Source organism: Diaphorina citri, unplaced genomic scaffold (genome assembly GCF_000475195.1).
Source record: "Diaphorina citri unplaced genomic scaffold, Diaci psyllid genome assembly version 1.1 scaffold519, whole genome shotgun sequence".
NCBI classification, from domain to species: Eukaryota; Metazoa; Arthropoda; class Insecta; order Hemiptera; family Psyllidae; genus Diaphorina; species Diaphorina citri.
In genome coordinates, this window is record NW_007377953.1 from 107537 (window position 1) to 133774 (window position 26238).

A 26238-nucleotide genomic window follows, 5' to 3' on the forward strand; every position below is an offset into this window, starting at 1 on the left:
TTGGTAGGTAGCGCGTCTGTCTTGTAAGCGCCAGGCCGCGGGTCCGATTTCCGCCCGGGGCGGATTTTATCCTGAACGGATAATGTTCGTTCTCGGAACGGCTGGCTTTCTCCTACCCTTACTTCTCTCTTCGATTTTGGGGCGAAAAGACCTTAGCAGTTACAGTTCCCTCTGTCAAACCTCTTGAAAAAAAGTACCTTTATTATTTTATAATGTCTGTCGCTTGAAAAGTTGGCATATTTTCAATGTTCATCAAAGAGCGAGGTACAGAAATTATGATGCATTCTCAATGGAAAATTCGATGAAATTATAAAATCAATGGAAATTTCTCGACAACTGTAATGTCTTCCTAAATAAATAGTAATGTCATCTGATGTTTTCGTCGTCTGGAAATTGTCCACTTTAGATGTGTGAGATCAGCGCATATCCTCACTTGTTGTTGTTGTTGTAGCGAAGTTACGTTGTCTCCTAGTCCTCCTCTTCCTCCAGCTGCAGGAACGCTGCGGGTTAGTGCCAGAGGTCTTGCACTGTGAGGGTCGTGGGATTGGCAGCACCGCGGTACACCTCATTTGATGTGTTGCGATTAGATTGAAGTGAGAATGACGAGCCGGTCCCCTGGAGCCGTATACCATCGAAGATTATGAACGCCATTCTTGTGTATCATGAACAACTAAAGGTATAGGTACTTACTGCAAAAAATGCAACCCCAGACTCCCCAAAGATGTTTAGGTTCTTCTAATACCGATTGAGCTCATTGATGTCTGATTAGGAGTTTATTAGCTTCTGTTAATCTTCTAATAAGCGTCTCATAAAATAATTATTGTTATTTGTTTATCGATTATTATTAAGAATGTTAAGAGGTTTTACGTATTATGAGATCAACTTCTTAATCCCCCTATGATGTCAAGAAAAAATAAATCTCTAGGTAGGCAATAAAGAAAGAAAAGAAAAAGAAAAAAAACATTTACCTATTTCAGTATTTCACCTACTTGCCTACTTACAAAATGAAACAACTATTCGTACAACTACAAACACAGTTGACCAAAATTTAATTGTTCCATTTTCAACCACATGTGTGATCTAATTGCTTTTCGGATAAATTATTATGAAACAATTTACTCCCCTATATTTTCATCGATTGGTTTATCAATTACTTCGTACCCCAGTCAGCCTAGCTAGATTGCTTGGTTGGTAGCGCGTCTGCCTTGTAAGCGCTAGGCCGCCGGTTCGATTCCCGCCCGGGGGCGGATTTTATCCTGAAGGAATAATGTCCACTTCGTACCTATCTCCTTATGCCTACCTGTGCCATTCTTTACGATTATGTCTATTATCTATAACTATAACTAGTACAGTCTGTCACTTTTAGCTTGAGCATTTTTGTGACAGAATTATTGAGGAACTGAAAAACGTAACTTTGGCCTTGAAGACTAGTACAGTCTGTCACTTTTAGCTTGAGCATTTTTGTGACAGAATTTTTGAGGAACTGAAAAACGTAACTTTGGCCTTGAATAGCGGCCGAACCGTACCTTTTATTCCCAAGTTTGAGGGACTTGGGCCCAAAACGATAGAAGTCTTTATCTTTATCAATAGCTAACCTAATTACATCAATTCCAATACGTTTCATATTACCTAGGGTAAGTGTACCATTTATTCGCAAACCTAAAAAACATACCATTTATTGGCCCACCTGTACCATACGCCACATAAGTCTGAACTGGACGAACTTTTTCAAGATCCAATTTCATTTAAAGTTGATTCATGCTTTGATCTTTGCCTTGAACTCATCACTAAATCATACATGTTTTGAAACTACTTTTATAATTAGGTAGGTACCTATGTATAGTAGCATTGTATCTAGAACTTCCTACCTTTCTCCTTTCCAGGTTGTTCGAATATTCACATCTGGCTCTGTATTTCGGCTTGGCTCGGCTCGACTCGGATCGGCATATGTATACTTACCTATCTTTACCCTGGTACATTTCACGCGACGCGCGACAGCTTATGAACGGTTTGGAGAGACGGCAGTAGAGTGGATGGAGTCAAGATGATTGGTGTTTGCTGGTGATTTTCCACTAACTTTTGGCGGAACGTCCACTAGTCTTTCATTGATGAGAATGTTGATCAGAATCACAAATAGAAGCTGGATCAGTAACTTCCGCAAGTGTTGTCGTTCCGATCAAAGTTTATCAACTTCAATGACTTTTGATTGAAAATTGATCAAGATCGAGTCTTCGTCTCCGAAGATCAAGTATTGGTCAAAGTCACTGGCGATCAAGTGGCCACTGCCCATCGGAGCCACTTACCGGAGGCGGAAAGTAATCTTGATTAAGGAGCGCGGTAGAGCTCCGCCCCGCCAAGTCAAGAAAGTTTGACCGCGCTACTAGAGATATTATACGCCACAGAGAAAGTAACCGTTTTCAGTCAAAACTTGCGATCTAGTCTTGATCAAAGTCCCTCCTGATCGAGTCACTCACTAGTGATCGAGTCACTCACTGGTGATCGAACCAAAGTCCCTCCTGAATGGTGATCCGCCACAGTCTGCCCGTGTGGGCGAAGCTTACTCGCTGTTCCTCATCTCACGTGACTCAGTTGATTTCATGTGACGTCACACAATACAAGTATCCCTGCGACAATGATAAGCTCATTCTCAAGGACGATAGGTAAGTCAAGGATAGGCTCAGGTGGTGTAGGGCTTGGCCAGGCTCGGATTGAGATAAATCTAGCTCATGCTCAGACTTTAGACTTGCTTACGTTAAGGTGTGTCCAAACATGGTCGACCAGCTGTCGATGGACATCGATCGATGACGATCGACAAGATGGACCTATGTTATCCAGGCAGTTCAGTTCAGTCGACCTCGATCGATGCCCGGTCGACTATGTTTGGATACACCTTTAGAGCCCGTTCCTTTTCCCCCTTATCGCTCGGAAAAAGATTGTGTCGTGTGTAGTGGGAACACCCATTTAAATTACATTGCCTACAGGATATTTTGTGTCGTTCCGTAAAAAAATCCAAGTGGAAACGGGCTCTCACTAGTTCAGTGAGTACTGCCTCCGTACTTTTACTCTGAATTCGTGTATTTTGCACTGAAATTACCAAATTTCATGCAAAACACCTCCGGGCCAAACTAATTAAACATAATAAATTGTTGTATATGATTTGTTTCAATAGGTATTTAGGTACCGATATTGTGCTTATTTAAGTCATACAATGTACTGAAATCTATTAGGACCTAAGTACCTATTACCTAAATTTCAATTAATTTAGTAGTTCAATGTAGTCGTCGCAAGGGCAAAAGGTACCTACTCATTTTTTTTTTCGCCATTGTGGCAAAAGAAAAAAAAATAGGTACTCTTGGTATGCCACATAGGTACTCTTGTATCTATGATCCTTATCAGTTTGAAAAGATAATGTCTCTACACATACTTTTGTTGTCAATAGGTTCTTGACATTTCACAAATTCTTTAATTTCTATTTCCTTTCCATGAATGATTGTATTTGTAAGATCATTTGGCACGTAAGAGATTTCGCCGCAGCAGGCATGATTGAAGTGAAAGTAAAAATTGGGTACTTGGGCACTAGGCGGTAGGTAGTTAATAATGTGCAATTCCACAGAAAAAAGGGTACTTGCAACCAAGTGTATTAGATCCTTAATACAATATGGATATCTGATATAATAATTCGGAGCAATTTTTTGGTATAAGTCGCGTTTTTCAAAGTTATGTCAAGATTTGCACTCATTATCAGGAACTGTTATGTGGATTGGTATGCACAATTTGGTCAGTGACCTCTTAAATCATACACGCAAAAAAAAGTTCGGTTAGTGACTTCTTGAACTATGCACAAAAACTGACACTGTCTCTAATAAAATTGGATAATTATTATTATGAACGCCATTCTTGTGTATCATGAACAACTAAAGGTATAGGTACTTACTGCAAAAAATGCAACCCCAGACTCCCCAAAGATGTTTAGGTTCTTCTAATACCGATTGAGCTCATTGATGTCTGATTAGGAGTTTATTAGCTTCTGTTAATCTTCTAATAAGCGTCTCATAAAATAATTATTGTTATTTGTTTATCGATTATTATTAAGAATGTTAAGAGGTTTTACGTATTATGAGATCAACTTCTTAATCCCCCTATGATGTCAAGAAAAAATAAATCTCTAGGTAGGCAATAAAGAAAGAAAAGAAAAACATTTACCTATTACACCTACTTGCCTACTTACAAAATGAAACAACTATTCGTACAACTACAAACACAGTTGACCAAAATTTAATTGTTCCATTTTCAACCACATGTGTGATCTAATTGCTTTTCGGATAAATTATTATGAAACAATTTACTCCCCTATATTTTCATCGATTGGTTTATCAATTACTTCGTACCTATCTCCTTATGCCTACCTGTGCCATTCTTTACGATTATGTCTATTATCTATAACTATAACTAGTACAGTCTGTCACTTTTAGCTTGAGCATTTTTGTGACAGAATTATTGAGGAACTGAAAAACGTAACTTTGGCCTTGAATAGCGGCCGAACCGTACCTTTTATTCCCAAGTTTGAGGGACTTGGGCCCAAAACTAAAGTCCTGAGAAACGCGAACTCTTTTGTAGATCTTTCGAAAAGTTGGCCTTTAACTGGCGGGGAAGCTTTTTCCGCCACACACGTTCTGTAAATCTTTCAGACAGTTTGAGCGTGAATGGCCGGCCTGAGACTTAGCTATCAAATTCTTTTGATGACATATCGGCCCCAAAAGATCATGAATCCGTTTTTTGCCACAGTTCCTGCGGAATTGGTCTCGCGGTCAAGTTTTATGAATCAGAATACTTACCTCAAAAAGTATAAGTAGTGTTTTATTTAGACTGTCAGCTTAGAATAAGTTGTTCCATTGTGTTTAAGTCTCAAAATAAATGACGCAGACTATACTTATAATGATTCTGGAGCGGTCTATATTATTTTAGGCAATCACGTACTGAGATAACTGGTCCATATGCTTTATTTAGACTGTCAGTTTAGAATAAGTTGTTCGATTGTGTTTAAGTCTCAAGATAAATGACGCAGACTATACTTATAATGATTCTGGAGGGGTCTATATTATTTTAGGCAATCACGTACTGAGATAACTGGTCCATTGTCACGCGTATTGGGTCCGCGATGGTTTAACAGGCGTGTAAACTTGGTCATGGAATCCGCCATTGTGAATCTCAGGATCTCGGGCGCCATCTGTCTTCTGGATGATGTAATATGTCGTCTGGTGAACGGGAGGACGAGGGTTCAGACCCAGCCGGAACATGGCATTTTATCCGTCATCTCTGCCTCTCGACTTAGGTCCTTTAATCCCCGAGGGGATGTAGGGCCTCAACAAAGAAATGCCAGCGGACACGATTCTGAGCCATCGACTTGATTTCTCCCCCAGGACTTTTTGTTCTTGGGCGATTGAGATGATGTAATCTGTGGCGCGGTTGGTGGTCGTCTGGTGAACAGGAGGACGAGGGTTTAGACCCAACCGGAACAGGGAATTTCATCCTCTGCCTCTGGGATGATGTTCTACTCGTATGTGGTGCGTCTGGTGATTGCCTCGTAAACAAAAGGACGTGATTTCAATTCTAGCCCAGGCACGGGATTTTATGCACCATTTTCCCGATGTGTCGTGTAGTCTTCGATGGTATACGGCTCCAGGGGACCGGCTCGTCATTCTCACTTCAATCTAATCGCAACACATCAAATGAGGTGTACCGCGGTGCCAATCCCACGCTTCATCAGTAACAGTGTCAAGAACAAGGTGTCTTTTTATAACAAAAACGAATGAGACGCGAGCAAAAGGCTACCTAATTCAACAATCAACTTCATGTTACTTATGCTTACACGACTTAATCATAGAATAACATATACCACATAGAATAAGATCTTTTTGATCAGCTAATCACAGATCATCAAAAACTAAAAACATCACGAGAATGAAGCTCATAACGGCACTAGTCATGTTCATATCCGTGACAAATATCGATATGGAACCAAACAACGAATACAACTTCCTGCTGAGCAACAAACCCATTCACGAATTCATCAACATGTTCCAAAAGTTCCACCAGAAATCGGCCAACCTGAGGCGCATGAAACGGGCATTCGACAAGAGTCAAAACTCGATGGAAACCCATGAGAAAGAGAACATCATCAACGCCCTGCCAGACAAAACGCGAGAAACGCTGGAAGATGACAAACTGAGACTCGAACTGGGACAGAAATACAATGCAGAGTTTCGGAATCTGTTGAAAATGGACGGGTTAGAGTTGGAGGAATCGGTTGTGAACCAATTGAATCAGTCGCTGGTCGATATGTTCACGGAAACGATGAAAGAAACCATGAACAGGTAAGAGAATAAGAAGAAGTTTTGTAGGGAACTTTTTAAAAGGACTTCTTGCTTGAATGAAAGACGAGTTAATGAATACAAGGCACCGATAGAAGACACTGAAACTAAGCAAAATACTAAAGATTCATTAAAGGAGTAATAATCAATAGAAATTTACATTATCATCAGACAATACTTACATATTGAAGCTATTAAGTCAAAGTTAGGAAAAGTAATCCAAATGAACGCGACTAACGGAAATATGACTTGTCTGTGTGCTTATAGGTATAACATTGATATAACGGATAAAAATTTCAAACTGCCCCGGCGAGCATTTCGAGACGTACGAATATTCTTTTCAAAACGGCTCGAAAAGTGGTACAACCAGCACGTCATACGATTATTGTTGCACAAAAGATCGCACGACTTGCGGCACAAAATGGGCGTCTACCCCGATTGGCCGTACAACGTAACGTTAAACGTATTGACGAACTATTTCGAAGCTCAGAAAGCGTACGATGATAAATTCTTGTACATCAATACATATTACAGACGAGTCATCAATAGTTTGACGAGCAAGGTTGAGATGCACCTCTTTCCACACTTTTGATCGATGTCCATCGATGGCTGGTCAACCATGTTTGGATACACCTTAACGTAAGCAAGTCTAAAGTCTAAGCATGAGCTAGATTTATCTCAAGCCGAGCCTGGCCAAGCCCTACACCACCTGAGCCTGTCCTTGACTTACCTATCGTCCTTGAGAATCAGCTGATCTTTGTCGCAGGGATACTTGTATTGTGTGACGTCACATGAAATCAACTGAGTCACGTGAGATGAGGAACAGCGAGTAAGCTTCGCCCACACGGGCAGACTGTGGCGGATCACCATTCAGGAGGGACTTTGGTTCGATCACCAGTGAGTGACTCGATCACTAGTGAGTGACTCGATCAGGAGGGACTTTGATCAAGACTAGATCGCAAGTTTTGACTGAAAACGGTTACTCCCACACTTTATCAATTACGTGGAAGATGCGATTGTTCAGAAATACAAAACATAGGTAATATGAAACGTATTGAAATTGATGTAATTAGGTTAGCTATTGATAAAGATAAAGACTTCTATTGATATGCGACAAAAGTATGTAAATAGAATGTTGAAAGGATAAGGTTCCTTTCTCTGGCAAATTTGGATATCATTATGTACGATCGATGTCCATCGACAGCTGGTCGACCATGTTTGGACACACCTTAACGTAAGCAAGTCTAAAGTCTGAGCATGAGCTAGATTTATCTCAATCCGAGCCTGGCCAAGCCCTACACCACCTGAGCCTATCCTTGACTTACCTATCGTCCTTGAGAATGAGCTTATCATTGTCGCAGGGATACTTGTATTGTGTGACGTCACATGAAATCAACTGAGTCACGTGAGATGAGGAACAGCGAGTAAGCTTCGCCCACACGGGCAGACTGTGGCGGATCACCATTCAGGAGGGACTTTGGTTCGATCACCAGTGAGTGACTCGATCACTAGTGAGTGACTCGATCAGGAGGGACTTTGATCAAGACTAGATCGCAAGTTTTGACTGAAAACGGTTACTTTCTCTGTGGCGTATAATATCTCTAGTAGCGCGGTCAAACTTTCTTGACTTGGCGGGGCGGAGCTCTACCGCGCTCCTTAATCAATGTTCAATCAAGATCACTTTCCGCCTCCGGTAAGTGGCTCCGATGGTCAGTGGCCACTTGATCGCCAGTGACTTTGACCAATGCTTGATCTTCGGAGACGAAGACTCGATCTTGATCAATTTTCAATCAAAAGCCATTGAAGTTGATAAACTTTGATCGGAACGACAACACTTGCGGAAGTTACTGATCCAGCTTCTATTTGTGATTCTGATCAACATTCTCTACAAATGTAAAACATTTGCTAATCAAACTTGTTAACAAAAGTTAGTTACAAGATTTGACCCAACCAACAAACAACAAATTCTAAAGTTAGTTGGGGAAAAGTTTGAAGGTGCCATTACTCACCTTTAGAGAACACACTTTTAAAACATGATCTGTTCTCCATAAGCCTCGAACGGAAAGTTCTTAAAGTCCGTCTCCCACAAGTAGTAAAAATAGGTGAGCACTAAAACGATGTCAATGTAAAGCATTTACTAAACAAACTTGTTTTATTAATCACAAATGTTCAAATCACAAAGAAATGAAGTTTATGAATATACAATTCTACAAACACGGCTTTTAATGACATTAATCCCCCCAAACCCATCGCCTCTCTAGCATAGTGAATTTCGGGGATATCCACAAAAGTTGTTAGCTTTAGACAGTGAATCCCCAAAGAATATCCACAAAAGTTGTGAACGAGTAGCACTCAGCTCCGTAAGGGAAACTTATTGAGTTGATTAAAAGCCTAGCAAATAAAATGACGCGGGGGTGAAGCCCCATGAATTATCTTAGCAAATGATGTTGAAAAGTGGACAGTGTTGTTATTAATGTTGCTACCAACTCACTAAATAAACAATGATATAAACAACACATTCTAAAATTTGATTCAAGATGTATGTAGGACCGTAGGGTAGACCTGACAAGAGGAGAAGAAAACCAAAGAAAACAGTGAATCCCCAAAGAATATCCACAAAAGTTGTGAACGAGTAGCATTCAGCTCCGTAAGGGAAACTTATTGCGTTGATTAAAAGCCTAGCAAATATAATGACGTGGGGGTGAAGCCCCATGAATTATCTTAGCAAATGATGTTGAAAAGTGAACAGTGTTGTTATTGATGTTGCTAATAACTCACTAAATAAACAATGATATAAACAACACATTCTAAAATTTAATTCAAGATGTAGGACTGTAGGGTAGACCTGACAAGAGGAGAAGAAAATCAAAGAAAACGCTTTTTTTTCAAAGCTGTGTCCACACATTACATTACATTGAAATGGGGGTCTTGTCTGACGAAATTCCTGTGAACGGAGTCCAGTATGTAGTTAACCTAACCCTATTTTCCGTTGACGTGACTTCTGAACAAGTTAGTATCGAAAGTAATATCGCCATGTCTAATGAATCACACAATTCAATGTGACCCCTATACTTGGTTGAGTCTAATTTATCCAATGTGCGTGTGTCTCTGGTCATAACCCCACGACCGTGAATACGAATGTGTAGGTACTGAACTGGGGTTGAGTGGATTAGAAGACATCACATGCCTTCAGGCACACTCCATTCGACAAGGGTTTAGGTTTTCCGTGCCCTTGGGATCAATTGAATATTAAGATTCTGAACTTCAGACTGTGAAATGAAAGTAATTTGCAAACATCTTATTTTTTCAGCAATTATCGTCACATCGACCACCCCTCCAAACTGTGGTGGGTTGGTCGGTTGGTATCAAATGCTGAGAATCGACTATCAGGTCGTTTTCCTCCTGACTGACTAAACTGTTGCGAGAACTGAGATAGGGCTCGATTCGAACTGCGTGAGAAGTGGGCGATTTTGTCTCCTATGAGGAGGTAAACGCTTTCAACTGTAAGGCACAATGCACACGGGTGAACTATGTTTCATGAAACCCGTACAAAAGATTGACACAGAACAGTACACACTGGTGCGAACAAGTTTCATGAAAGTCACTGCGCATTGACATAGACAGGATTACCTTATTCTTAACGTTTTTATTATTATTGGATACTAGGTAAAACGGTAAGAATAATGTTAATACATAGGATGTCTAATATAAACCTAACAAATAATTAACAGGATTACCTTTTCTAACTTAAGTCCATACACAAAAAGCCCAATCTGAGGCTTAGGTGTAGGGGCAAACAGCCCTAAAGGATGGGTTAAGCTTATACGAATCTCTTATGCCAAATTGCCTTTTCGCTAGAATTGAGCTCTCAAATTGAATATACCCCCAAACAGCGAACATGTGATGTCCCCAGACGGGACAGTCACCCGCCTTGATACCAACCATGCACACCGTTGCTTAATCTTCAGTGATATTGGGAACTGGGAATTAAAAGTCGAGCGTCGCGTTATAATAAGGCTGGAGCCGTAGAAGATTGATTCCCTCGCAGTCTAAATATGTCTGAACGCAGGAAGAATAATTCTAATATGGATCATTTTGTCCGACCTGTTTCAGAAAAGACCACCACAACTCCTACCACAACCACGACCACGTCAACCACCACCAAAAACCCCAAGGATGACTACACCTATGAGTACGTCTATGAAGATGAACTGGATAAGGGCAGAGGGTTCAAGAAGGAGAAGTCCGAGCCTGGACAGAAACACAGGCGCAAGGGGGCCACATCGGATGAGTATACGTATGAGTATATTTATGAAGACGAGATGAAGAAGAGCAAACGTAAGTTGAATAGACTACAGGGCCTTATTCCACGAAAGTATGGTAAAGGTAGAAACACACTAGGGGAGTCACAAAGATGTGGTTCAAAGTTTTCCCATTATATTGTAGATTGTAGGCGATTTCGTACAGCCACACTACCATCACTTGACGTGACGTACGTAACCCCAAACAACGGAGGTCTAACTGTCCCGATATCGCAGAGAGGCCATGATAGGATAGTCCGCCCTTCTGAGAACAAACCTTACCTATTCAGAATTAAGTTCGTTCCAGGCGGGGATTGAACTCACGACCTAGCGCTTAAAAGGTAGGATTATCTTGATATCTTGAGTAAGGTCAGTAAGTTCTCTGACTGGGGTTGAGTGGATTAGAAGACACCACATGCCTTCAGGCACACTCCATTTGACAAGGGTCTAAGTTTTCCTTACCCTTGGGATCAATTGAATTTTAAGATTCTGAACTTCAGACTGTGAAATGAAAGTAATTTGCAAACATCTTATTTTTTCAGCAATTATCGTCACATCGACCACCCCTCAGACCACAACCACGACCCCAACCACAACCCCAGCCTCTGAAGAGCACATCATTGAGGAATATTCTGAGGAAGAGTCCGACGGAATAGAACCTCCTGGTAAATGAACTTCAAAGTTTTGTCCAAAGTTGGATGGTAAAACCTTAGTTACAGCTTCTCAAAGTAGTTGCTACCGCGGCAAACTTTTGAACACCCACCCCCACAAAGAAATGAAGTTTATGAATATACAATTCTACAAACACGGCTTTTAATGACATTAATCCCCCCAAACCCATCGCACTCTCAAGCACAATCAATGAGATTAGAAATAAAAGTTCCCATCGCTCACCAAGAGAACACGAGTTTAGAAATAGTCAAACCACCAAAACCACCCACCCCAATCTTTCGGTGACACACAGTTTGAGAAACACTGTACTAGATAATGAAAATCTTAGCAGTAATGCTATTATTGTGACCAAATTCCCAAATTATATCCATGAAAAATTTTCATAACTCAGTGGGGGACTAAACCCACGCCTTCGTGTTTATAAGGCGAGTGTCTATATGACTAAACCCTGCTTCACTTGTAACGAAAAATAGTTCCAAACACAATGTCATGTCTTTTGACAGTTTCATTTGTCCATGCACGGGTTTTCAGTGAGCTATGTGTGATACATTTCTAGGGTGTATCGTGCCCATGATTAATTCACCGGGTATGAAGTTAATATTCAAAGTTTCCTTGGAAAAGTTAACACTGGTATGGAGTTAATATTCAAAGTTGACTTGAACATCACCGAAACATAATGAAGCAGAACTTTAGACAAATCAGATAACCTGTACAAATGATGAGCCAATTTTTGAACCCAATTAGATTAGGAAGCAATTTTCACAACACTAATTTGTCACACGTGTTAAAAAATCACAACAGGTGTGACTTGAACATACATACTGGATAAATTTACACAACTCGTGGCAGTCAGAAAAATAAAAACTGTTGTTTCATTCCAGAATCTGGAGTGAAGGAGCCTGTCAAACTGTCCCCCAGTGTAGAGAGAGATGTTAGACTGTTACAGGAGTTGGAACACAATCACACCAGACGAACGGTTCCATTGGAAGAGTTGTATGGTGATAGTAACAGTCAGTACAAAGAACCGGAGAGATTCAAGACAGGTAAATCACAATGTCCTGGCAAATCCCTAGATTTTTTTTTTAGAGCGCACTGTAACTGTTAAGGTCTTATCGCAAGCGAGGAGAGAAGGACAAGATAGGAGAAAGCCGAAAACGAACCTCATCTGTTTAGAATAAAATCTACCCAGGACGGGAATTGAAGCCGCAACCTAGCGCTTACAAGGTGCGCTACCCTCCAACTTCTAAGCTGACTCTAGGTATGAAATCCAATACTTCAAACATTGACCTAGTTAGATTGGAAGGGGTATGAAATCCAGTACTTCAAACATTGACCTAGTTAGATTGGAAGGGGTATGAAATCCAGTACTTCAAACATTGACCTAGTTAGATTGGAAGGGGTATGAAATCCAGTACTTCAAACATTGACCTAGTTAGATTGGAAGGGGTATGAAATCCAGTACTTCAAACATTGACCTAGTTAGATTGGAAGGGGTATGAAATCCAGTACTTCAAACATTGACCTAGTTAGATTGGAAGGGGTATGAAATCCAGTACTTCAAACATTGACCTAGTTAGATTGGAAGGGGTATGAAATCCAGTACTTCTCCATTGAAGAGTAAAGGGACTATAGAGTCCCATTCTGTTTTCTCCGAACAAAAGAAACCCACCCCGAGGTTTAGGTGTGCGGGAAACAGTCCTAAAGATGGGTTAAGCTTATACAAATCTAGTCCCATTCGAGCAGTAACAATAAGAACTATTCCAATGTTCACACTCGGAAAGAAAAGGTGGATTCTTTGAAAGTGTAAACAAAGGTTGCCATCGGGTTGGTCTTATCAGATGGTCAGTCCATCAAGTTTGGTCTAAGCCTGAGGACGTCTTTGCTGGTGGCAGGCTTAAACTCATGTGCTGAACCGCTCTTCCGATCTAGGTGAAATTCCTTCTACGTGGGAGCAACATGTAACAACAACAGGTATTTAACGTGTAATACCAACACTAATGGCCGATCTTACTACTGAGAGTTAACACAGTGTCAAGTGTTTTCTTTGACGTCACCCATTTGATTAATACAGGCCAAACTATGGATTAACTGAAAACTCTCTGAGGTACCTAAGATCGGACATAAAAGGTAGAATGTTAGTGGTGTTTGTTTTACGGATATAGGAATTGTTCTGGTTGTCCTTTGATCTAGTGTGCTTTGTATACCAGTAACACTTTTGTAGACCTTGTTCCTTGTCTAGTGGTTATTGGTAAATTGGTTATACCTAGTCGATTGATGTCGATCACCAAAATTTTATTTGATCGTAACCATCCAGTTGTTGTCAAATGTTGGTGTATAGAGGATCCAATGGATCCCAAAGAGATATCGACTTTAAGAACAGTGAACAATTGAACCAGTGACAATGCATTAGGTACCTACTTTGAAATTTACGGTCAAAGTGACAATGGCATAAACATATGCTCGGATAAGCAAGTTAAACGACATTGATAAATCAATTTATGTCTCTTATGAGCTTATGAAAATATTTAAAATCAAAGTAACGAGAGGTAGGAAAACCCTAAATCTAAACTACATTTGGGCTGACATTTGGTTATGTAGCCAAATTGTGGTTTTGTATTAACCAAATGTCAGCCCAAAGCAATCACCCTATCTAGGGCTGATTGAGATGCTGACGAAAAAATGTTGACCCCGTCTGAAAACGAAGGAACAGAATAGAATATACCTTATTTACACTTTTAGCATAGGACTGAAAAGTACCTTTACCCTCGCAGTCTAAACATGTCTGAACGCAGGAAGAATAATTCTAATATGGATCATTTTGTCCGACCTGTTTCAGAAAAGACCACCACAACCCCTACCACAACCACAACCACGTCAACCACCACCAAAAACCCCAAGGATGACTACACCTATGAGTACGTCTATGAAGATGAACTGGATAAGGGCATGGATTAACTGAAAACTCTCTGAGGTACCTAAGATCGGACATAAAAGGTAGAATGTTAGTGGTGTTTGTTTTACGGATATAGGAATTGTTCTGGTTGTCCTTTGATCTAGTGTGCTTTGTATACCAGTAACACTTTTGTAGACCTTGTTCCTTGTCTAGTGGTTATTGGTAAATTGGTTATACCTAGTCGATTGATGTCGATCACCAAAATTTTATTTGATCGTAACCATCCAGTTGTTGTCAAATGTTGGTGTATAGAGGATCCAATGGATCCCAAAGAGATATCGACTTTAAGAACAGTGAACAATTGAACCAGTGACAATGCATTAGGTACCTACTTTGAAATTTACGGTCAAAGTGACAATGGCATAAACATATGCTCGGATAAGCAAGTTAAACGACATTGATAAATCAATTTATGTCTCTTATGAGCTTATGACTAATTTGCTCAATAGGTATTTATGAAAGAATTGGTTTTTAAGAGAGCCTGCATCAACAGTCTGTGTATGCAATATGCAGGATATTGTACCTTATTTATTTAGAAGAGAACATGAACAATATTGAACATAATAAACATGACTAACTTGAATATTTTGTTCTTTCAGAAACAATAGCAAACATGATACATACATCGGAGGAAAATGAGAAATAACCATTAACCAAAATCACAACTCAAAGATAGACATACTAACAGAAAACCAAACCAAGTGAACAACAATGCTCCCATATTTGACTCTGACACTGTTATGTCTATCACAAACATCAGTATACTGTTTGGAGAACGAATACTTCATCACACATCTGCTGAAGAACTTGAAAAACGACATCCTCCACCTGAAACCAGGCTCGAACAAAACGTATATTTTGAACAGCAAACTACTCGGGAGAAATGATAGCATCGAACTCGACATTAAGAGCAGAAAAGGAGTCAGCGAAAACAAAGAACATGACAAAGAAAATGCTCTGGACTTGAAGGAACTACACAAGGACTTGAACGAACTACATAAGCATCATGCCAAACACAGCCACCTTTCCTTAGCAGAAAGGAGGAGAAGGAAACTGCGAAACAAAATCCGGAAAGCTATGCTCAAGGAATTCGAGGATATTCACAAGAATCATGCTCTGAAAATCAGGAAAATAATGAAGCATAAAGAACACATTAACGGAAGGAAGAAGATCAAAATAAAGGTCTTGCGGAAACATCTGCAGGGTGTGAAAGTCGAGTTGGAGCCCGAGATAGCCAACAAAACCGAAGGTAATTATTTAATAGCTTTAGACAGTGAATCCCCAAAGAATATCCACAAAAGTTGTGAACGAGTAGCATTCAGCTCCGTAAGGGAAACTTATTGCGTTGATTAAAAGCCTAGCAAATATAATGACGTGGGGGTGAAGCCCCATGAATTATCTTAGCAAATGATGTTGAAAAGTGAACAGTGTTGTTATTGATGTTGCTAATAACTCACTAAATAAACAATGATATAAACAACACATTCTAAAATTTAATTCAAGATGTAGGACTGTAGGGTAGACCTGACAAGAGGAGAAGAAAATCAAAGAAAACGCTTTTGTTTTTGTTTTTTGTTTTTTCAAAGCTGTGTCCACACATTACATTACATTGAAATGGGGGTCTTGTCTGACGAAATTCCTGTGAACGGAGTCCAGTATGTAGGACTATTGCACCCAGTGTCCACACAGAGTCGACCTCGTCGATCGACGGAGTCGACTATGTGTGGACACAGAAAAACTTACGAAAAATCAATTTTCAGGAAAGCCAAAAGTCAAAGTTGTAAAGAAGATCAAACTTTACCGTATGGCACCGGCTCGACGGAAGAAGGTTCGCCACAATGGAGTCCTCGCTTACGATAGCAATTTTGGAAGTGGTTACGAAGAGGGCGGACAGATTCCCGAGTTATTCCTGGGTGACGAATTCGATGATGACCATATTTCGGCCATGTTTCAAAACACAAAGAACCTGGAAGTATTCCGTAAGTGGAAAACTAGTGTGGTAGCGATAGAGACAAATATTTAAAATCAAAGTAAGGAGAGGTAGGAAAACCCCAAATCTAAACTACATTTGGGCTGACATTTGGTTATGTAGCCAAATTGTGGTTTTGTATTAACCAAATGTCAGCCCAAAGCAATCACCCGAATATTTAAAATCAAAGTAACGAGAGGTAGGAAAACCCTAAATCTAAACTACATTTGGACTGACATTTGGTTATGTAGCCAAATTGTGGTTTTGTATTAACCAAATGTCAGCCCAAAGCAATCACCCTATCTAGGGCTGATTGAGATCGCCCAATAGGAAACTGAGAAGATACAAGCGAGGTAAGGATGAACGCAGAGACCCTCTTTTGCATCCAATAGAAACGCCATCGGAATAGGAAATATTGAAATGAAGATTGATGTGAAGGTAGCTTTAGAAATATTAGTCGAGGTAGAGGTTACGATTATGAAGTATCTTCCAGGCTTCCAAAAAGAGTTGTTTTTTTTCCGTAAAAAGGCTAAGCCGAATAAAATGCTATGATAAAACATAACACTGGCGTCCTGAGGCCGGAACTTAGCCTAGCACACTGCCGTGCGGCTAGATTTGTATCATCTAAATCTTCATTTTCAACTAACCTATTTCCCATTTCTTTCTAGACCTTGGTCATGGAATGAAGATGCCCCGCAGACAATATGAAGCTCTCGTCTATCTTTTTCAAAAAGTTAATAACACGAGATGGTTGGCAAGGTTGAGGAAAATGAAAGATGCACCCAATCTAATGGAATGTTTGATCAGGAGAACCAAAAGGAAACAAAACAAGAAATCCATCGTGTACAAACAGAAAGCATTGAAACCGAAGATCAATAGAAACGCCATCGGAATAGGAAATATTGAAATGAAGATTGGTGTGAAGGTAGCTTTAGAAATATTAGTCGAGGTAGAGGTTACGATTATGAAGTATCTTCCAGGTTTCCAAAAAGAGTAGTTGTTTTTTTCCGTAAAAAGGCTAAGCCGAATAAAATGCTGTGATAAAACATAACACTGGCGTGCTGAGGCCGGAACTTAGCCTGGCACACTGCCGTGCGGCTAGATTTGTATCATATAAGTCTTCATTTTCAACTAACCTATTGCCCATTTCTTTTTAGACCTTGGTCATGGAATGAAGATGCCCCGCAGACAATATGAAGCTCTCGTCTATCTTTTCCAAAAAGTCAATAACACGAGATGGTTCCGTAAAAAGGCTAAGCGGAATAAAATGCTGTGATAAAACATAACACTGGCGTGCTGAGGGCGGAACTTAGCCTGGCACACTGTCGTGCGGCGTGCGGCTAGATTTGTATCATATAAGTCTTCATTTTCAACTAACCTATTGCCCATTTCTTTCTAGACCTTGGTCATGGAATGAAGATGCCCCGCAGACAATATGAAGCTCTCGTCTATCTTTTCCAAAAAGTCAATAACACGAGATGGTTGGCAAGATTGAGGAAAATGAAAGATGCACCAAATCTAATGGAATGTTTGATCAGGAGAACGAAAAGGAAACAAAACAAGAAATCCATCGTGTACAAACAGAAAGCATTGAAACCGAAGAAAAGGCCCAAGGGCCCCAAACGAGTTGTTCTAAAGAAAAGAAAGCCGAAAGTGAACAAGAGAATAGAAAGAATCCGACTTGGTGCTAAAAGGAGACGAGAAAAACATGGAAAGAAAAGGAGAAGGAGAAGTGTGGACGAAATAGTGTACAGTCAAGATCATGATGGAAATATTGTAGGAGACAAATACATAGATATCAAAGAATTGGAAAGATTCAAGAGAAGTTTGGAAATTGATAAAGAGAAACTGGTTCGCAAGAAGAGAAATGTAGAAAAGGTGTCTGATGATCTTCTACATGACTTTGAGATGAACCCCACGGATATGCACGGTCGTGTACAGTGAAGATCATGATAAGAACATAGTAGGAAACAAATATATAGATATCAAAGAATTGGACATTGGTCATGACTTGGAAAGATTCAAGAGAAGTTTGGAAATTGATGAAGTGAAACTGGTTCGCAAGAAGAGAAATGTAGAAAAGGTGTCTGATGATCTTCTACATGACTTTGAGATGAACCCCACGGATATGCACGGTGAGTTTATATTTGATTGTAAACAAAAAAGTTAGACTCTATCTACATAATCTTCTATGGGTAATGGGAAACTCTTTGACAATTAATTGGATTTAAAAAAAAAAACTAAGAGCCAATCAGCCAAGAATATTAGGTAGCTATAGGTCTAGTCCAGCAAATATGAATTATATCAAAGGGTGTGAGACAAGGATTCATGGTTGGCGTATTCATAAATGTTGAAGTACCAAAAATACCCAACTAACAATGACATTATCACTTTAAAGGTACGATTGAAAATATGACCCAAATCTTTCAAGCCAACCTGCTCGAAACACATAAAATTGCAATCGATAAAGCTATGACTCAAGCTATTGAACAAGTCGAAAATACCAAAAACATATCGGAATATACCAAAATGGAGGAAGTAAAAATATACCGAACATTCATTTGTGAATATAAGCAACTGATGGAGGAATGGTAGGTACTCAACTACTCAGGGAGATAATAAACAAATTCGAACATTTTTCTCTTCTAGAAGAAAATGTTCAAAGCCAAGGCATGGCAGACCAATCTGACTCAGAGTATGAAAGAGATATGAAAATTGAAGATGATCATACCTATGATGAACATAACACAGGAACTACAATACGTATGACTCCGAGACCCAGACTAGCACCAAAACTCTGGATGACTAAAGAACTCATAGAACAGATCCACATTCGAGATTCGCTGTTCTTTCAATCCAAATATCACGACAAAGATAACGCTACCCTGCGACATATGTACATCAAACAAAGAAACAAAGTGAACCGAATTTTGTTCAAAGCGAAAAATCAATACACCAAACGGTTGTACTATCAGGGAACAAATCAACTCAATGAATCCGTGGCCCTTCTTCAAGTTCAAAAACGAAGACTTAATGACGAATTGCAAATAATTCTAAGAAACCTGAAATGCCCACATTGTCAACGATATTACAACGAAAGTTCCTCATTGTCCCCAACTTTCAAACCGGCCATTGGGAGAAAACACTATACATACGTCACCAAAAACGTCCCCTTTTCAAATGGTGGAATGCATTGGCTTAAGGGAATGCGAAAGTTCACCACTATAGGAGTCAAGACAAAGATCAGGAATTCAAGCATTGTCGTATTTCAAACACGATAATGCTACGACAATAGGCACTTCACTCTAAAATACAGATCGTACTAAGAAACAGGTACTCGTGATGTACTTGTCTGAATCCCGTAGGATGATTTAAATCAAACAAGAAAAATCTAGAAGTCAGGTGGAGAATCATTAGAATAGGAAATACAAACTACGTACAAATTCATTAGTCACCAAGTTGGCAAGAGACACCCGAGTTCCTTTACCAAGTGACTCTTATATCTTTCCCAATAATTCTAGATCTGTTGGCCATACTGAACTGTTATAAAACCGAGATTAGTTCCATTGTTCCTACCTAAATTATCAGTCCAATTGTCCAATAGATCTAAAATGGATAGCAGGGAACACGCCATTTGCTCACAACTCATCTGAATCATTTGCTTTCCAGGTTTGTGAATACGTTCTTCGACGTTCCCAACGCCATGCGCCGATATGCCAAGAAGAACATCTTCAAACTGAGAAAGGACGTTTCAAGGACATGGCACCTTTCCGAATACATTTCTTGACGAACTTGGACATCTCGTCACCACATCCAGAAACATTTCGAATTCGGAATGGTGGCGATAGGCTTTCCGAATTTCATCCTCAGTTCTCACATAACTTAGGTTGACTCTCTTTTCCAGCTCATATCGTTCGGATTGTTTCAAGGACATGGCACCTTTCCGAACACATTTCTTGACGAACTTGGACATCTCGTCACGATACAAAGTCAACATGGCCGCTGTATCCATGAGTTCCTTATTGACCATCGGTACAACCGAGATATTGTAAAATCTTGAACTGTTTCTGTACACGAAGATCCTATCATACAGCTCCCGATGTTTGTCGAAGAATAGGTCAACATGGCCGCTGTATCCATGAGTTCCTTATTGACGATCGGTACAACCGAGATATTGTAAAATCTTGAACTGTTTCTGTACACGAAGATCCTATCATACAGCTCCCGATGTTTGTCGAAGAATACCATATCACCCCAGTCCAAACTCCTGGTAACAGATACCTAGTGGATAGCTACCGTGTTCCCCTTCTACCTTCTACCCTAATCCAATATCTATTGATAATGATAATAGTAATTAGTAATGCAGGGCAGTATAGTCATATTAGTCACATATTATTATCTTAGAGGTAATTATATTTTTTATTGTACAATGCCATATATCATAGAGTGATTAATGGTTTGGTCATTTTATGAGCTATTATGAGCTCCTTTTAAATTCCATTTTTCTTTCTTTTACTTGGAAATTGCGTTGAAATCTGAAATAACATATGATATAATCCAGCCAGCCTAGCCAGCTTGGTAGGTAGCGCGTCTGTCTTGTAAGCGCCAGGCCGCGGGTCCGATTTCCGCCCGGGGCGGATTTTATCCTGAACGGATAATGTTCGTTCTCGGAACGGCTGGCTTTCTCCTACCCTTACTTCTCTCTTCGATTTTGGGGCGAAAAGACCTTAGCAGTTACAGTTCCCTCTGTCAAACCTCTTGAAAAAAGTACCTTTATTATTTTATAATGTCTGTCGCTTGAAAAGTTGACATATTTTCCAATGTTCATCAAAGAGCGAGGCACAGAAATTATGATGCATTCTCAATGGAAAATTCAATGAAATTATAAAATCAATGGAAATTTCTCGACAACTGTAATGTCATACGACACATGGCCTAGCGAGTAAATAAATAAATAGTAATGTCATCTGCTGTTTTCGTCGTCTGGAAATTGTCCACTTTAGATGTGTGAGATCAGCGCATATCCTCACTTGTTGTTGTTGTTGTTGTAGCGAAGTTTCGTTATCTCCTAGTCCTCCTCTTCCTCCAGCTGCAGGAACGCTGCGGGTTAGAGCCAGAGGTCTTGCACTGTGAGGGTCGTGGGATTGGCACCGCGGTACACCTCATTTGATGTGTTGCGATTAGATTGAAGTGAGAATGACGAGCCGGTCCCATCAATGAAAGACTAGTGGACGTTCCGCCACAAGTTAGTGGAAGATCACCAGCAAACACCAATCATCTTGACTCCATCCACTCTACTGCCGTCTCTCCAAACCGTTCATAAGCTGTCGCGCGTCGCGTGAAATGTACCAGGGTAAAGATAGGTAAGTATACATATGCCGATCCGAGTCGAGCCGAGCCAAGCCGAAATACAGAGCCAGGTGTGAATATTCGAACAACCTGGAAAGAAGAAAGGTAGGAAGTTCTAGATACAATGCTACTATACATAGGTACCTAATTATAAAAGTAGTTTCAAAACATGTACATATTATGATTTAGTGATGAGTTCAAGGCAAAGATCAAAGCATGAATCAACTTTAATGATAACAAGCCTGCTACAGTTTGCTAATTGTAGGCTGAACGTGAAACAAATGACTCTATTAAAGTGATAGTTGGACAACATTCAGCAGAAAAGAACCATCCATAAGGGGAATTGCCTCACGGATGGTTCTTTTCTGCGTAATATTGTCCCATTATTTATGTACCTATGTAGGTACTACTATAATAAACACGTAGGCCTAAAGCTGTGTCCACACATGGTCAACGGCCGTCGATCGATGTCGACTCAAACCGTCCACACTGGCTCGACAACATAGATTCACTTTGTCAATTGATCAGTTGCGCTTACTTGGGTGATATTGCAAAGTCATAGAGCAGGAAAAATGAGGACCAACGGAATTTTTCTTTTTCTTCTACGACTTCTAGATCCCGAGATAAATTGATTTAAAAAAAAATACCGGTAAATCGTGAACTTTGACGTCACGGCATACGCTCCCGTAGGCGATGACGTCAAAATTTATGACTCCCGCTTCGTTTGTTTATGCGCAAGCCAACTCTTTGAACTTTTTCATTAGAATGGCAATTAAAAATTGAATTTTCGACCTTTTAAAGTTAGGTACCTACTTTTTTGGAGTTTTGACCTCAGATTTGGATTTTTCACAACTTTTTACGTTGGAATCGACCATTTATTAATAATTTTTACCCACTTGCAACTGCTCCATTGACCATCGATCGAGTAAGTATATCGACGGTCGTTGACTATGTTTATTAGTTTGTAGATCAATTTGATCTACAAGCTCTAAGGATTATTAATTTTATTTTTCAAGATTTTTTTTTTTTTTTTTTTTTTTTTTTAGGTATTTTTTTTGTGGGTGGGGAATTTTAAGTAAAATTTTTTTTTTTTTTTTTTTGTAGGTATAATTTATGTAGGTAGGTAGATATCAGATCACAATTTTTTTTCTGCACCCTATATCTTTCAATTTTCCCACCACCCTGTATTTAAAACTGAAGCACCTATAGGTACCTACTACCTAGGTATCTACGACATATGTATAGGTACTTATATACTTAAATTAGCAAACCCTACGTCACTTGAAAATTGACGTCTACACCTCTACACATAACAATGAGTGACAAATTGTCACTCATTGACAATTGATTTATTACCTCAACGATCTCAAATCACAACACTTCAATTAAAAAAAAAAAAAAAAAAAAAACCCCAGTCACTCATTGACAATTGATTTATTACCTCAACGATCTCAAATCACAACACTTCAATTAAAAAAACACCAAAATAGTAATAATTATTAACAGGTAAAAAAAAAGTAAACAACTTGGACAGTTAGGTTATTAGAAAAATTAAAATCAAATAAAATTTAATTCGAAACCAAATTACTGTTTCTATTGTAGCAACAACGATTCATAAAAGAACGCTTTTTTTGACGAAACAACTTCTGCGATTGCACAGATTGGACAAATCATATGTTTTCAAGATGATACTGACGTCATTTGACCTTGAAATCTCTTATCATGCAGCTATTATGTAGGTCAAACATAACCTGCGATATGTTATATTGAGTGGAGAGGTCGATAGCAGTAAGGCACTGTACGTCAGCTCCCATGGCGTAGTGGTCACTGCGCTCGCCTTGCACGCGGGAGACCCGGGTTCGATTCCCGGCGGGGTCAAGTTGGCGTAGTGGTCACTGCACTCGCCTTGCACGCGGGAGACCCGGGTTCGATTCCCGGCGGGGTCAAGAAATTTGTATCTGCAAAGGATTGATTCCGTGACTGGCTATTGCGTGGGGCCCACTCAGCCTCGTGAGGAAAATGAGTAGCTATGACATGTAAATGCGCATAGCGACCGGTGCCAGTCCAAATGTTGTATGAACAATGGCCCACACTCAGCCTCGTGAGGAAAATGAGTAGCTATGACATATAAATGCGCATAGCGACCGGTGCCAGCATGGTAGGTAACCCCTCGAGGGTCAAGAAATTTGTATCATGCAAATGATTGATACCGTGACTGGCTGTTGCGGGGCCCACTCAGCCTCGTGAGGAAATAGTAGCTATGACATGTAAATGCGCATAGCGACCGGTGCCAGCATGGTAGGTAAACATTGGTTGTTAGGATTATTGAGAATCAAGAAATTTGTATCATGCAAATGATTGATTCCGTGACTGGCTGTTGCGGGGCCCACTCAGCCTCGTGAGGAAAATCCAAGAAATTTGTATCATGCAAATGATTGATTCCGTGACTGGCCGTTACGGGGCCCACTCAGCCTCGTGAGGAAAATGAGTAGTATGACGTAGAAATGTGCATAGCAACCGGTGCCAACATGGTAGGTAAACATTGGATGTTAGGATTATTGAGATGTTGGGAAAAATCCTACAATGCTGCAGTGAGCACCGAAGTTGTGACATAATAACACAAAGAAACTGCATTTACTTTTTTTTAAGGCACTGTACACACTAGACTAGTCTGCCTCGGGCAGTAAGGCCCTCTAATCCTCTAATTAACACAAAGAAACTGCATTTACTTTTTTTTAAGGCACTGTACACACTAGACTAGTCTGCCTCGGGCAGTAAGGCCCTCTAATCCTCTACTCACTAAAAGAACGTGTTAGAAGGCGGAGGTTCGTTTTCATCTGAGGTCTAAAATTTTCACCCATTAGGTATGCCTTTAGGTAGGGTTAGGTACTAAGTGCATTGGCGTATGCACTTTTTCGTTCCCCCCTCCTCCCGCAAGTTTTTGCCTGAGGTAAAAACTTGCCATTAGATTGTGTAGGCGTCAACATTGGCACACCAAGTCTCGCACCTTACCTATCTGCCTAGCTCATATGTAGCAAAAAATAGATAAACCAAATCAATTATTTTTTTTAAGATGTTTGACAGAGGGAACTGTAACTGCTATGGTCTTATCGTCCCGAAATCGAAGAGAGAAGGAAGACAGGATAGGAGAAAAAACTTGCCATTAGATTGTGTAGGCGTCAACATTGGCACACGTTTTGGCTCGTGCGAAACAAGAGTGGTCATCTGAGTAGTTATAAATTACTACTTCTAGTTATAAACTTTATCAAACTTCTCATCATCCAAGTCGCATTGTAAACAGTTAGTCCGCATTGTTGACAGCAGGGTGATTGGTGAACCAAAGTCACAAAACATAAGTAGTGTCAGAACAGTTTGAAATTCCTAGGTTTGTTGTTACTCAAATGACAATAAAGTGAAATTCTTTTTTTCTAAAAACTTCATCAATAACAGATTAGCGCTTACAAGGCAGACGCACTACCAACTAAGCTTACTAGGCTGGCAGACTTGACCTTTATTTCGTTTCAACTGCAGTTCGGCCAATCGTTTCGGCTCGTGCGAAATAAGAGTGGTCATCTGTGTAGTTAAGTATAAATTACTACTACTAGTTATAAACTTTATCAAACTTCTCATCATCCGAGTCGCATTGTAAACAGTTAGTCCGCATTGTTGACAGCAGGGTGATTGGTGAACCAAAGTCACATATCATAAGTAGTGTCAGAACAGTTTGAAATTCCTAGGTTTGTTGTTACTCAAATGACAATAAAGTGAAATTTTTTTTTCTAAAAACTTCATCAATAACAGAGTCATTGGAGTAAAAAAAACTTCATCAGTAACAGTGTCAAGAACAAGGTGTCTTTTTATAACAAAAACGAATGAGACGCGAGCAAAAAAATCACCAAGAGTTACCTACCTATTTAGTTAGCAACATGTTGAACATTAAGATTAAGTATGGCGTGAAAAGCTTGGCTGAGGAAATAACACACGATAGCAACAAACTTTAAAACGAACGTGTTACTAAAGGCAACAACGATGAGAGGAATCATGATTACAAATAAAACAAACTGGTGAACAGCGAAATATATGCATGTTCTTACTAGGTTGAGTTTTTGTTGACTTTAAACAGGTGATTGATTAAATCTGATAAAATGACAGAAGGAAAACCAAGTGTACTGAGAGGAATCATGATTACAAATAAAACAAACTGGTGAACAGCGAAATATAATGCATGTTCTTACTAGGTTGAGTTTTTGTTGACTTTAAACAGGTGATTGATTAAATCTGATAAAATGGCAGAAGGAAAACCAAGTGTCTTCTAATAGGTGTTATTCTAAATCTGAACACCAGTCTACAAACATATAGTATAATATCGCTGAATTTTATTACCAAATTTACCTATTTCCAGTAAAGAATTGAAAGAAAAGACACAACGGTTAATTAATGGGAAACTTGTAGTTTGGGATTATATTGGTTTTTCCAGTCTACAAACATATAGTATAATATCCCTGAATTTTATTACCTAATTTACCTATTTCCAGTAAAGAATTGAAAGAAAAGACACAACGGTTAATTAATGGGAAACTTGTAGTTTGGGATTATATTGGTTTTTCAGCTGACTTCAGGGGT

The 26238-nt window shown here is 39.6% G+C and overlaps 4 protein-coding genes across 5 annotated transcripts in view; 2 read left to right on the plus strand and 2 right to left on the minus strand.

Moving 5' to 3' along the window:
* The window catches only part of LOC103509675 (trehalase-like), an 18736-nt gene extending 13536 nt beyond the window's left edge, over positions 1-5200 (minus strand). Inside the window, exon 1 of the mRNA XM_026823954.1 lies at positions 5173-5200. Coding sequence (XP_026679755.1) covers positions 5173-5200 — 28 coding nt within the window. The remainder of the gene's footprint in view (positions 1-5172) is intronic.
* Positions 1-25691, minus strand: part of LOC103509670 — a 59660-nt gene extending 33969 nt beyond the window's left edge. The window contains exons 1-2 of one of the 2 annotated variants that reach the window (XM_017444273.2): positions 25526-25691; positions 8381-8508 (exon numbers count right to left, since the gene is read on the minus strand). The gene's annotated coding sequence lies outside the window, so the exon portion shown is untranslated. The remainder of the gene's footprint in view (positions 1-8380; positions 8509-25525) is intronic. The other variant, XM_026823974.1, reaches the window with a different exon arrangement.
* The window catches only part of LOC103509677, a 37639-nt gene continuing 17165 nt past the window's right edge, over positions 5765-26238 (plus strand). The window contains exons 1-5 of the mRNA XM_026823955.1: positions 5765-6374; positions 6639-6928; positions 10485-10709; positions 11215-11337; positions 12226-12387. Of these exons, the coding sequence (XP_026679756.1) occupies positions 5962-6374; positions 6639-6928; positions 10485-10709; positions 11215-11337; positions 12226-12387 (1213 nt within the window). The 5' untranslated portion in view covers positions 5765-5961. The remainder of the gene's footprint in view (positions 6375-6638; positions 6929-10484; positions 10710-11214; positions 11338-12225; positions 12388-26238) is intronic.
* On the plus strand, positions 17428-20015 carry LOC103509669. The gene is made up of 5 exons (XM_026823968.1): positions 17428-17505; positions 17748-18011; positions 18199-18401; positions 18916-19599; positions 19936-20015. The coding sequence occupies exons 1-4, from the start codon at positions 17438-17440 to the stop codon at positions 19545-19547; spliced, it is 1167 nt and encodes a 388-aa protein (XP_026679769.1). The 5' UTR covers positions 17428-17437; the 3' UTR covers positions 19548-19599; positions 19936-20015.